Below are 13,853 nucleotides of genomic sequence, written 5' to 3'. Positions count from 1 at the left end.
AGAACTGCTGATGGTGACCACAGAAAGGTGGTAATCCACTGTGAACCACATGTATCTGCTGCTTCTCTCTCACAGTGGGCGAAGCAGAGGAGAAACTGTCACTGAAACAAGGCAGGTCACGGATATTAGTTTACAAAAAATGTGCACTGTGATTTTGGTTTGGTCAAGGAGGTTAGATTCTAAGGTCTTTTGTGAGTCAAGACAAATTCTCGTAATGATAACGGAGGAACTTGTCTGGCTATGCTGATGGTGAAATTATTTTTGATTGTCTGTTGAGGCATATGTGTACTTTTACAAATCATGGTTTATTTATCTAACTCAAGTGCTCTTCCACTGTGTTCACACATGCTTTAAAAAAAAAAAAAAAAAAAAAAAACTGTGAGGGAAAAAGTTTCAAAAGGTATGCGTGAACTCTGTGAAACAGCACAGAGTTGAAACTGGGAAATTGCCAGGTTCATATTTAATCTGAAGAGGCTGTGTACTGAATGTTTGGATTAAGTATGTATTCTTCTCCTGCTGGAGAAGAATACATACTTAAAAAATGGAGATAACCTATGAATGTGGGAATGAAAATCAGAGTGCTTCATGAAAAAAAGATCTTTGAAGGATGTTGTTTTGGATATTTCCAGTAATATACCTTATTGTTGCACAGTAGTGCATGGCCATGGCCTCAAGCTTAGCTGTGGAGAGTAAAATGGTTTCATACATTTTTAATTGAGGTCTGCCTATTTACAGACGGAAAAGCAGAATAGCTCTGTAAGACCTGTATCAGTGCAAATGAAATCTGTACACCACCCTCTCGCTGTTGGTCAAAAACAGCTAGTTCAATATTGGTTGAGGTATTTCCTCGAAAAGAGGGATTTCATGTCAATTCTCAAGACACTCCTGTTTAGGACAAGCAGAGACATAATATTCATTCAAGTTTGCCAAATCGGCGATGGCCAAAAACTTGTACATATATTTATATTCTGTGTATTTTACTCATTTTGCTCCTGGTCTCCTGCCAGACAGTTTCAACAAAAAAGACACTGTATTTTTTAACGAAATGCCATAAAGAAGAATATGCACACCGAACCCACTGGAAGCTGTGTTTACTCTGGTGGCTGGGACTTCAGCCAGTGGAGAAGGAATACATTTCTAAAATAATTGTGAGGTGCAGGCTAATTACCCATGATCCTCATCTTGGGACAGCTCAATCCCAAATTACACTTCATATCTAGATGGAAGGGGAGACTATCGTTTTACCTCACTAGCTGCCAGCCATGGAAGTCAGAGATGATTCAGGACAGATGCCTATGTTGTGGACAAGCGTGCGTCCTCACAGGCTGTGGCTTGTTTCTCAACCCAAGGCAGTGGGGCATTGTGCTCTGTCTTAATTTAATATTCATTAAATGCTCTAGGCATCCCTGGCATCTCTCCAAGATGATAAGAATCTGATGAGATTAAGTCCAGGTATTTCACGGAGCCGACGCAAGACACAAGTCACGCTTGTGCTCCATGGTGGCGCAGTGAGTGGGCAGACCATGGCTCCACATGCTCTGCCTGTTCACCACACCAGCACCCCTCGCAGACAACATCTTCTTCTGATCGACCAGCTCCAAAAGTTAGTGACATGTCTTCAGCTCCGCTTGAGAGAGAGAGAGGGAACTGACCTTAGGGGTCACTTCCTGCCTCGGCCTTCTGAGGAGAACGCGTGGGCGGCTCTTTGAAGTCATCGGACGGTAACCGCAGGTGACAACGCTTAGCTGAAAGATTAGGGTGTTAATTCTCTCCGACGACTTGTTGTTTTGGAAGTGGAGATATTTCCCCCTGCCTGTTCCCTCACAGCGGGCGACTCAAAGTGAAGTGAAGACATTTCTCACACCCAGAGTGCCCTGGCGTACTCCGAATGTTGACCACAGAACCGCCAGGCTTTCACTCTCTCCAGTGAATGCTCTGACACCGTGTTATAAATTCAATTCAATCGAATGTAGAAATGGGAATAAATACCGCAAATTATACAGTGCCATTGCTTTGAAATATTCAATACATACAGTAACTGTGTGTGTGTGTGTGTGTGTGTGTGTGTGTGTGTGTGTGTGTGTGTGTGTGTGTGTGTGTGTGTGTGTGTGTGTGTGTGTGTGTGTGTGTGTGTGTGTGTGTGTGTGTGTGTGTGTGTGCGTGAGTGTGGGGTGTTGTGTGTGTGTGAGAGATAGAGAGAATGAAAAAGAGAGTGGGAGTAAGTGGTGAGATGTTGTCACATCAGGTTGTGTGCTCCTCTCGTAAATTGATATGCAGACTGTTACACTTGTCAGTAACGTGACAAGATTTATACTCTCTCTTTGGACTAGCTTTTGGAATATTCTATCTTGGTGTAGCCAAGACAGCAAACCAGTTGTATCTGTCCCTGTTTGCTTGTGGTGAAATGTTGTTCCACCTGTGGTTCCTTACTCTGCGTAGCCATAAATGTCTTCCCTCTGTGCCTCCTTTCACGGCACAGAATGTGCTTCCTTATTTCAAACCTGAAAGCAGAGAAAATATTGAAGGATGAAGTATTATGGTTTCAGGTGCTGTGGTCCTTTGGCAGTTATATATTTGTAAGTTCAATATTATGCTTCAGAAATATACTGCCAGGAAGGAGACAAAGTGTCCAAGTCCTCTGACGTCAGGCCATGCTCTCCAGCACTAATTGGGTGCCAATTCAGTTAGGGCTTTTTTTGGTGATTGCCGGGTGGACATGTGTGGCTGAATCTGCTCATGAATAATGAAAGTAATGAAGGCACATGCGTTTCCTTCAGGAGCCCAGCAGGGTGAGGAAGAAGTCCAGGCTCCCGAAGAGACAAGCAATGAGTCATCTAATTGCTCATCAGTCGTTAGAAATTCACTCGAGACCACACGCTCTTTGGTGAGGGAGATGAGCGCCATGTCCGATAGTTTTCCCTAAGGCTTTAATTAAACCAGTTTAACCAGGATCTTCCTTCCTGGAAGAGAACCCCACTTTGTTAAGGGGTGCCTGGCTGGTGTACTGGTGCCACAGGGCACAGTGTTGCCATAGACTGACTGACCTTAAGGCCAGACATGGTTTCCCACTCTGCTGCGCGGCACCACGGAGTTCTCCTGGGTAGCACTTGGCCCAGAGGCGTAAGCGTGTTTGACAACTCGTTGACACTCGCTTGACATCACACCTCTGCTGAACTGTGATGGCACAATCTGGAATGAAGTCAGATCGACTTGTTGTGGACACCGCTGTGGTCAGCCTTTGAAGCATGCAGAGCCACAATGGCTTTTGGATCGGCATGGTATCACGGCAGTATGGTGGGAGGATTGGACACAGTCAGGCGAGAGTGCCGCTTTTTTTCTTGTGCTCAGTACTTCAGCTGTTGAACATTAAGCATAACAATTTGAGTTTCATTACCCTCATGATGTAATGCGCTCAGAGTTGAAGATAGCATTTGTCTTACATCTTACATCATACAAGGTGACCTGGACTACTCATGACATCACCGGTGTCACTGGTATTTCTTGATGTTGGGGAGCTGGGGCCTCCACATCAGGTCATCATAGGGACTAGTTTATGTGTATTTATGAGGCGTATTCGCAGACAATGGAACGTTATATGTCATGTAGGAAGATATCGAAGCAGTTTTGTTTACTCTGCAAGGACAGAGCCAATGCATGGTTATGTGATTAAAGAAAGAAAGCCTTATCTTGTTCCTATCTTTCCTCTGTATCTTGGACGCCGTCCGACTGAGCAAATAACTGGTGACTGCCGTCGTGAACTATTTTTCCTTTTTCCGTGACTGATACAGGTTGATATTCTTGGGACCGATGCAAAAGCTGACCATTTAATGTTTATCAGCACAGCGCTCCCCTTTTAAAAAACGGTGGAAATTATGAATTATAAATTCCGCTATGAAACTCTGTTCTCATTATCATATACAAACACGGCCCTGCACAGTCCAGTGGAGAGTCACTCGGCCGTTCGAGCAGTAAAATAAAAGGGAGGCTATTCATTGCGTTCATTTTGGTGTGGTGGAGCAAACTATCCTATTTACATTTCATCAAACAGACATGTGACCTAACTTAAATGAGTAGAACTTGATACTTGTTGCTGACAGATCCGTGGAATGGCTGCTAGTGTTCAGTTACAAAATATTGATTTTTAACAGGCAGGCTGAAGGATAAAGAGAGTGCCAGAGTAGAGGCGCGGGGAAGGCTGCGGCGGCGTCGCATTGGATGCCAGTGTCCAGTTGACATTTGAAATTGCTACGCACTTGACAAGTTAGAAGCAGGTGGTCTGTTCTCCTGAGGGTGTCCACAATAAGATGAGTTATCATCACAGGGAGATAGATAACTTTGTTCCCTCCTATCACTCTGGACAAAACAAGTACTATTTACCTTCAGGCGGGCATGACATACACGTCCACAATCGAGTTAGGATATGGAGAAGCGTCTCCGCTGCTGTCAAAGCGAATGCTGATTAGTCTTGTGAAATGGCTTATTTCCCCCCTTGTTTTTTTGGACGCAGGTCAGATGAATCAGTGTTGAATGAATCCTGCCTGCTGAGTTTCTCAGATCACAGAAACCCCAACTGTGACTATCAACAAAGACTGCAAGTGATACTGTTTGCCCAAGAGCGGCACCTGACCACACAGTCCTTAAAAATCCCCCGTCTGACAGGAATATAAATTTGTTACCAACTTAACAGTTTACATAAATCACTCCGACTGGAGAGAGCATGGTTTCCATTAGGTAGCTCAAGTCATTTCACAGCTTATATTCTTCGAGAGCTGTGGGAATGAATAAAGGATTTCAAATACCTGTCTTGACTGTCTTCTGAAGATAAGTAATGGGGTTTGAAGCAATGTGATTGTGTAATACGTTTATCTCGATTTATCAAGTGCTTTTTAAATGACTGTCTATGCAAAGACAGGCAATTGGTTTGAAGCAAGGTGTTTTTCATTTGATCATGTAAACAAGTGCATCATGCCTAGTGCTGTAACAGGATGGGAAAATACATGTCAGACACTGTTTTCGACAACAGGCATGTTTGTCAATAGCAATTTGGTGCCATTGCATCCATGTTGAAGCCATCCCTTTGATTGACTTTGATTTGATTGACGCCACCATGTTTTCAATGACTGCTGAACTGCAATAGAGAATAGCGGCCTCAAATTAGTCTGACATGGTTTCTCCCTCTCTCTCTCTTTCTCTCTCTCTCTCTCTCTCTCTCTCCATGTAGGTGGATGCTGATGATGTCCTCACCAAGGAGGAGCAGATCTATCTGTTGTTCAACGCGAAGAGAAAATGTGAACGAGCCATCAAGTCAAAGCACAAGATTGCTGGTCAGTGCTGAAGTCAATATGAAATGACTTGCATGTGGTGCCTTTGTACTCGATGAAGGGAGGAAAGAGATGTTTGCTTATCCTCTCCTGTTTTCTACTTACATCATTTTTTTTCTTAACGTTACCATTGACGTTTACGTTGCCAATAAGACAATACATGTCACGACTCACAGCCGAACCTATTGTCTGGCTGTGTTGTGATACAAGGCCATGGACTATATGACACATTTAAGAATGCCCACATGCAAATAGCATCACGCAAGACGACTGGCCATCCAAGCCACACGTCGGATTCAGCTCCTGGAGTCTTATCGCTCCTCGTTGGAAAAGCGCTAGTGGTCCCAAAGCAATATGTAGGTACTGTATGTAGGAAGGCAGCAGAGGTGATGCCCCGTGCCATGTCTCATAGACTTCAGCCGAGGACAAAATGACATTGATTGAGGTGGAGGAATTTCAGCTATGGAGGATCGATTGGTTGCTTTGGTCTGGTGCTCGTGGCTGTCGGGGGAGGACAAGAGGCTGGAGACACTGAAGGATGTCATGTTTGCTTCGTTCTTTTATTAGCAGATGTCAGGTCAGAATCAGGAAAGATATGTGTTGGCTCTCTGCACACTCATGCACATGCACCGTGTTCTCTAAAATCAAATGGCAGAAACACAAGTGAACACTCAACTACTCTTACAGACATCTACACAGATGAGCTAGAGAGACAGAGAGAGAGAGAGAGAGAGAGAGAGAGAGAGAGAGAGAGAGAGAGAGGGAGAGGGAGAGAGAGAGAGGGAGAGAAGCTTATTACGCACACATAATTTCTCACACATACGTACACACGCACACAGATCAACAATAGATCCACAGTATTGATTAAATGAATGCCTTTGGTGAGGAATATGCTAAGGATGTTATTGTCACTGGATTTTTTAAAGGCAGAAAAAACAGCAACTTACTTTGTACCATGTTTTTTCAGTATTGAATTTCATACTCTGGCTAAATAATGTGCAGTTGCACATTGAGATTAAGCTGTTATATTTAATGTTTGATTCTAAATTTTGTTCTCAAACAATTATATTTAAACACACAGTTGAAGGTCCATCTGGCAGTGAAAGAATTGGGGGCCTTTTTAAGGTTATTCTGTTTCCCTCCACTGCAGACATTTTTTCACCCACAGTTGTTTCAAATTGTTTTGAAACCCCGTGTTTTGTGGGTTATTGTACAGTCTTGACTCTGTTATTATTTTCTCTTTAACTTTGGTTTATTCCATTCCAATTAAATTGAACCGATTCCTCGCTCATCTGAGGGAAAACGTTGACAGCTCTAAAACAAACCATTAGTGCTGTTTGTTTCAGAAACCAGAGGGTACCAAGAAAATGCAAGGAAATGCAAACTTGATGACTGCCTCTCACACATCATAAGCTGTCCTCAATACCCTTCCTTTCCCGCATCCTCCACTTCCCAAACTCCTCTTCTCTGATGCAAAGTCTCTTTTTTCCCTGTTTTGGATCAATGGCTTTAGGTTGCGCTCCCTACAGAAAGACGAGGAGGGCCCCTCACCCTGTAAAGTGACAGATGAGCAGATATGTGTATGTTGGAGAGCTCAGCGCAAATAGTCCACAGAAAAGCGCCTGCTGTGTCTTTTCATTTCACACTGAATGTGCTTTACATGCTTTTACATCATTCCGTCGTGACAGCACATGCATGTAATCTGTCATGAAATGTGACACCAAGACTGACATGAAAAGGAGCCACATGTTTTAGCGATCGGGAAATAGATATCGTATGCTAATAAAGTGTCATCAGACAGAGAGTCGATCGATGCCAGTCATTCTACATTCTGATTTCTCACCATTTTAGTCGGCGTTTGCATGTACAATACGGAAGTGGATGAAGTGGAGAAGTGATGGCAAGACATGAACAGACTTAAGAGTACTGAGCCCACTGTGTGTGATGTTGTTTTACACATCTAAGACTCTTTTTGATGCTACACAGACTTGCAATGAAGAGATCGGAGTGCCTGAGACTGCCACTGCAAGCCCTGGTATTGCAATATGTTAATTTGTTGCCCAAACTCCTGGAATTGCAATGTGTTAATTGGTTGTCGTGGGTAGGAGCATGACCCATTTCATCTCTTCTACATGAATTGGGTACTCAGTATATAAAAAATTAACCAAAGGGGAATTCCTACATTGTGTTCCCTTAAAAGGCAGAGGACTTTGACTGCAAACCACTGCTTCTCGCTCTCCTCCTCCTCCTCCTGTCATTTTACTTCTGACTCCGACTCTCCCTCAAGACCTTCACACAAATGCGCATGCCAAAAGTCAGAAAAGCGCAACCTGCCATTTTATGCCTCTGCAGCAGGCAGAGTGTGGTTGTATTCATGTGTGGTCGCTTTGTGCATACCTTGTCCTGTTTTTTAGGCTCCCGACGACATCCGAGTCTAAAACGAGCACTAAGGCGTTAGCACATCTGCTCCTCGGCGCGGTGCACATCAAGCCACGGCGTGCGTTACATCAACCCGTATTGATTTGAATGGCGGTGGACACTAATGCTGGCCAGAGCTGCCCCTCACACATTAGGCTCTTTTAAGATGGCAGTCCAGAGGCCTTGTCTGAGCACAGTCACCACTAATGCCTCCTGACGTGACTTTCGTGTTGCGACAGAGACAGGCACTTTGCTTTTCCAGGTATCTGAGCTTGCTTTTCCAGAGAGTGGCCATCGTGTGTTTTTTTTTGTATTTTTTTTTCTTGCCCTCTCTGGTCAAAGCTGGGCTATTTCAAGTCAAGGGTGGAAAAATGTCTAAATAAAAGCTGCTAACCCGTATGGAGCCTCACGTGAGAGAAGTCAGAACTTGTGTGCGCCTCTGTCACTACACATAGCATTTATTCATCAGCTGTTTGTTTGAAGGGGAGCTTCTGATTTTCAAGACGTTTTAATCACTTCACCACCTTACTTTTTTCCCCATGCCACACTTCAGTGACAAAAAGTAATCAAGCTGTTAAATGCAGGAACAGCCTCCAAGAAGAGAGAGAGCCTGCCAGCACATGTGTTATCACCAAACTGTAAAAGAAACAGTACCCAGGGCCGGAGCAGTACTGTAATTAAGCTAGCTAAACCCAATGTCAATCATCCCTCTGTGACCTTAGTGGTGTTGGTTAAAATGCATCCATTTGGAATTGAAGAAATGTTTTGTTTTGTGCATAGCCAGATTCATTACCAAACATGCCATTGGTGGTATTGAAGTGGTATTGATGCCGTGCAGATGTTGAAATCTGAATATCAGAAATAGCCCTGTTCTGTCCCCCGGACCAAATGATCTCATGGGGACCAATTTGAGTCCACAAGGCACGCTATGTACAGCCACTGCGCTGTGGAAACCACCCAATGATACCAATATTTGCTCATTTATTGAGCAGTATACACACGCCACACCGCGCAATGTGGCCGAAATCAGCTGAGTAATTAGTAGCGTTTCATTTAACATCTAGATAAACACGACAGAGGTTGACTGTTGTGTGCGAGTTTTAGAAGTTTCATGGAAACTACGTCAATGTAAATGAATTCATGTAGCAATGTCTTTGTCTTTGGAGAATGTCTTTGTCTGTTCCCTGACCATCTGGTGCCTGTGTGTAGTACTGTAGGGTGTTGCATGGTATAAAAGTGCCTAAATGTTTTGCCTAGTTTGATGAGTTAGCATTAATATGCACGTCTTGATGCTAACGCATTACATTGCGCATTGCGTATCTTACAAATGCAGTCCATCGTCTTAAATTGCCATCAAATTCATTTCTCTGCGAAATTACCTGAGATGAATGCTCAAAAGGGAAGATTTTTTTTTTTTAAAAGATCACGATATTAAACATGTGTGTCCACATCCACACCATTAGTCTGGGCTTGCTGTTCTCTTTATTTCCTCTTGTACAGTATATCATCCTGTGGATTTGATTTTACCTTCTGGCAGGGTACTTTTACACCTTGATGATGCACAGACAGGATTTTGCCATTCCTTCACATATCACCTGCAATTTGTGATATAACAGTGGGTGAGCATGACCAATATTGTTTTGTTAATAAGGATAGAAGGGAAGTGAATCATTGGATTTGACTTCAGTAAGCTCCAAGATGGAGTATAATGATGCACATGTAACTCTAGTTGACTGGTCTAATTGTGTTGATTGGTTGTGTTTGCTATAAAGGACTTTACTAGGGTATTGTTGTGCATACGGTAACTGCTTTTGCAGGGTTCCTGTACAAAAAAGTAAGTAGAGGACCACACATCTTTCCACCAATTAAATACTGTTGTTTCGTTTTGGAAAAGCATTTTTGGCAGCAGAAGATAAAACACAGTGTAGCGGCCGACGTCAACTCTTCTGATACCACAGGGTGCATTCATTGCCTCAGCTGCTCCTGGTGGAAGACTGTCCCGGACTCTTGGTGCCGTTAATTAGGCCATGAAAGAATTATGAGTTGGGATGACGAGGTGGGGAGGTCGTGCCAGTGTGGGGGCAGTGCAGGAGAGGAGAGGAGAGGAGAGGAGAGGAGAGGAGAGGAGAGGCGCGGCGTGGCGTGGTCAGGTGGGGTCGTGCCGCCGGTCAGTTGGCCGCTGGAGTAGAGCGGAGCGAAAGGGAAGCACTTATATCCTGGGTGGGCAGGGAAGGACAGGCAGCAGTTAGATTAGGCCGTTAGAGCGCTGCTTTTCTGAAACATGCTCTCAGGTTGATGGAAGCTATTTGGAGGGAAAAACACACTGTCTTTACCTGAGTCAGTGCCTCCCAGCTGGTCTGTGGGGGATGAGAGGATGGGGGGGTGCATCACATCCAAGCCCCATGAGACCCGATGGCACTGGGCTTTTATCTAGTGGCTGTTTTCTGACCCCCTTTTGGAAGGGTGCACACGTCTGCTCGATCACAGCATATGTTGAGGAACATAAGGGAGGCTTTTCCTCCACCATAAAAGTGGGGGAACAGAGGAACCACAAACTGAGCTCTCACAGATGGGCGCTGAGCTTTTAGTGGAGAGCCAACCACCAGCCATTTTGTCGGCTTAAAGGCTCTCTGAAATGAATTGTGAGAGTAGTGTAAACAAACGGAAAAGCACAGAAGATTCTTTGCATCAACACAGAGGTTCTCGTTTGCATTATAGCCGTATATTGTACATTCTGATGTTTAAGATCTGACACAGTGAAAGTTGTTTTTCAGATAACCCTACTCTTAAAAGTTATAATTTTAATATTGTAATCTTTTCTTGACTTTCTTTAGTTTGCAGCTTGAGGGAAATTACTTGCTGTTACTTATTTGTGTGGCGCATATTCATATCCTCCTGCTTATTTGTTTCTTTGGTATACTTCTATTATTGCTTTTTCTCATTCTAGTGCAGTCATCAGAGATTCAGTGTTTTATTCTGCTTCATTCTTTTCACAGCCAATTATGGGAGTTTCACACTTCTACTTGGATGCCCTGTTCTTTCTCCACAGGTGTTTACTGTGATGTAATGATAGCCCAAGGAAATGTATTTCCCGTGGTTTAGTAATATTCTGCACCATCTTGTAAATGTACCACACATGCTAATAATTAGACTGGTAAGGTCACAGCATGGCCTAAAAGGAGAAACTCTGTCTGTACCGCCTTCTCTTTACTGCTAATTATTACAGCTCACTGTTTCCTATTGTGTGTAAAAGAAAAACAGCACAGATTTGTATAGATAGGCTAAACACTGTTAATTAGATCTAGGGTTGCCTCACGTTGATGTGTTTGGGCCAAAGACCCACACCCATGAGAAAGTGAATATCATGAATTGTAACACATGCTAATAGTGTTTGCTTCCTGGGGACTTAGGCTATTTGTCCTCTGATGGAACAAGCGTACAGGGAAATAGCCTGTGGTGGACAGGATTATAACACACTCTCTCTCTCTCTCTCTCTGTCTCTCTCTCTCTCACACACACACACACTGTCTCTCTCTCTCTTCTCTGTCTTTCTCTCTGTCTTTGTGGACAATGTGCTGCTTGATGCAATTTTTTGATATCTTTGGCTTCATCCCTTTGTTGTTCGTGCTTTTACAGCGTCAGGCCACCCCTGGCGTTTTGTGTCTCTCAAGCTGCGGTCGAGCTATGATGGATATTTCAAATCGTTTGCTCTGTGCGGTATGAAATTAGCAAATAGCTGTGAGTTGATTTTAGCTATTCTAGTCATTTGGAGGGGGTGGTGGCCCAAACCTCAGCCAAGGCCAGGGAGCCTTGCTCCTGCTGCCGCGTGCGCCAGTGAAGTCCACTTATTTATTATTATTTCGAGTTTGTGCCTTGGTCGGGCGCAGCGAGTCTCCCTTACTTTCCTGAAACAAGGTTTCCATTGAGAGAGACACTGAGGTTTGCATGGGTCGGACAGTGGAGGGATGTGGGTTTCAGGCCCAAGACTCTGCCGTGTGTGAAAATAGCTCGGCGCTCAAACTCTGTGGTCTGGCCGTAAAATAACACCAGCAATCACCATAAAAGCTTGCATATATCAAAACGCCCCACAATATGTGTTATGACATCTGCAGTTCTGAATCAAATGTGAGTACGGCAAGGAAAAACATTATTAAAAACCCAAATGACATCATCAATAGCCATGCCCCCCCCTCAACCCCCACCCAAGCTGCAGCCATGGTTATATTTAAATGAGAGCCATGGATTTAACAGGAAATGACATGCAGTATATACGTTTAGAGCTAAATTTGAGAGCCATAGTACAGTAGGTGGTCTACCGTATACGGCGAGTGGAGATTTCTGAAAAAGTCTGGTTATTGTTGTAATAATAACATAATAAAGTGCTGTGTTAAATTTGCATGGAGGAGCCATCTTTAACGACTTCTTACTCCTGTCGGCTTGTATACACTCTTTAATTAGCCCAGAAGTGACAGGACATTTGGATTGCGTACAGACAAAATAGCGTCATCTCCTTTGATTTCCCCTTTGAAATCTGTGATTATAGGCATGAGAAAATAATGGATCTACAGCAGAGGCGGCATGGTTAAGTTTTATCCTTAACTGGTTATTTGTGGCGAGTCTGGGGCAGCTGGTTTCAATAACAGCCATGGCAAAGCCAGAAATCAGGCTTGGCCAGCATCTCAGGAGATAAAAGACTCCCACTCCCATCATCAAGGCTATCTGTAAATATACAATGGGAACTGTTAAAGGCAAGCATATAATAGACGTGTTAAGCCCTATTGTATTTATAGAACTATGAAACCTTTTGGAATGATAATTGTGTCTATCATGGTTTGTTACAAGTTCAGTTTAACGCCCCCAAACAATGCATTATTATATTTCCACAATATTTGCTGAAGTGTGAGGATATTTGGAGTTGTTTGTACACATTGCCTTTGTTTTGCTTTGTCGTTTATTCCACCCTGTAGCTCTGTTTTTGTGATACTTGCTTTTCCATCTGGAAAGAAGAAACACTTCAATGGTGTTTTCTTGTTGCCTTCGTTGTTTGTATGGAATGTTACCATTTTGATTGCTGGAGAAATTAGGTCCGGAAAACAAAGAGACTCGAATTGTTAAATGGACATTGTGGTCCTTTAACAGGGTTACAATAGTCTCTCTACCTCTGTTTTTTGAGCCAGACTTGGAGATGCCTGTGTGGCAGGACTGGATTCCTCACCCGTTGTGTCTTTCAGAGACCAAATGATACATTGAAGAGGCTTTTGTGGAGCACTTGAGTGAAAATTGTCTGTAAATTGCAGCTTTAAGTATTGATGGTTTCATGCTTTCTGCAGAAGGATACTGTTTCCTGTTTTTTAGTGCCCCATTGCTGTGTTATGAAATTACATCTTACACTAGGCTTCTCTGAGGTGCAGAGAGGTCTCTTAGCTGATAGTCCACACAGTTGGTATGAATTGGCTGCTAATTATACGGGTATTGAGAGAAGCAGTCTGATTTTAGACATTCAACTGTGACGTGAGCCACAACAGGTGTGTGTGTGTGTGTGTGTATGTATGTGTGTGCCTGTCACATATGGTTCAGGAGGTCTATGTTAGATAAGACAAACTTATATTGTCCCTCTAAGGGGAAATTCGTCTTTGGCTATAATGTGCATTCGCTGTGGACAACAGATACTGTACATACTGGAGGCACTCACACCCGGGTCACTAGCAGAGCAGCGCCACCGGAAGCTCTACTGTATAATACTTGGTGTCAGGTTACAGTATATTAAAGCTATCATATATTAAAGCTACAGTATGCACATCCTGCTTTTTGTTTATTTTGGCTATGAAGTGTCCGAAACATCACTTGATCAATGAACTGGCCATAGGTGTAAAGTAAGCAGTGTTGCACCTCACATTTTTCTGTTACTTTGTATTGACTATGAAGCCATTCAAAAACCGTCAGTATTTTTATACCCTGGAAGTAATTTATTTTGCCTTGGCATGACATACGTACATATCATCACAGTGCTGTTCTCTTCAGTTTCAGCCTTCCTCTTCTCTTCAGCCTTTGTTTGGCTCAGACTTTTCATATTTCCTTCGTGTCATTATAAGACAAATGTATTACTTGTGCAAC

The 13,853-nt window shown here is 43.3% G+C and overlaps 1 protein-coding gene across 1 annotated transcript in view; it reads left to right on the top strand.

The window, feature by feature from the left end:
• Nucleotides 1-13,853, top strand: part of pth1r (parathyroid hormone 1 receptor) — a 48,208-nt gene that overhangs the window by 18,362 nt on the left and 15,993 nt on the right. The window contains exon 2 of the mRNA XM_062552512.1: nucleotides 5,222-5,324. Within this exon, the coding sequence (XP_062408496.1) occupies nucleotides 5,222-5,324 (103 nt within the window). The remainder of the gene's footprint in view (nucleotides 1-5,221; nucleotides 5,325-13,853) is intronic.

The sequence above is a fragment of the Sardina pilchardus genome, chromosome 2 (assembly GCF_963854185.1).
Source record: "Sardina pilchardus chromosome 2, fSarPil1.1, whole genome shotgun sequence".
Classification (NCBI taxonomy): domain Eukaryota; kingdom Metazoa; phylum Chordata; class Actinopteri; order Clupeiformes; family Clupeidae; genus Sardina; species Sardina pilchardus.
This window is presented reverse-complemented; position numbering and strand designations above follow the sequence as displayed.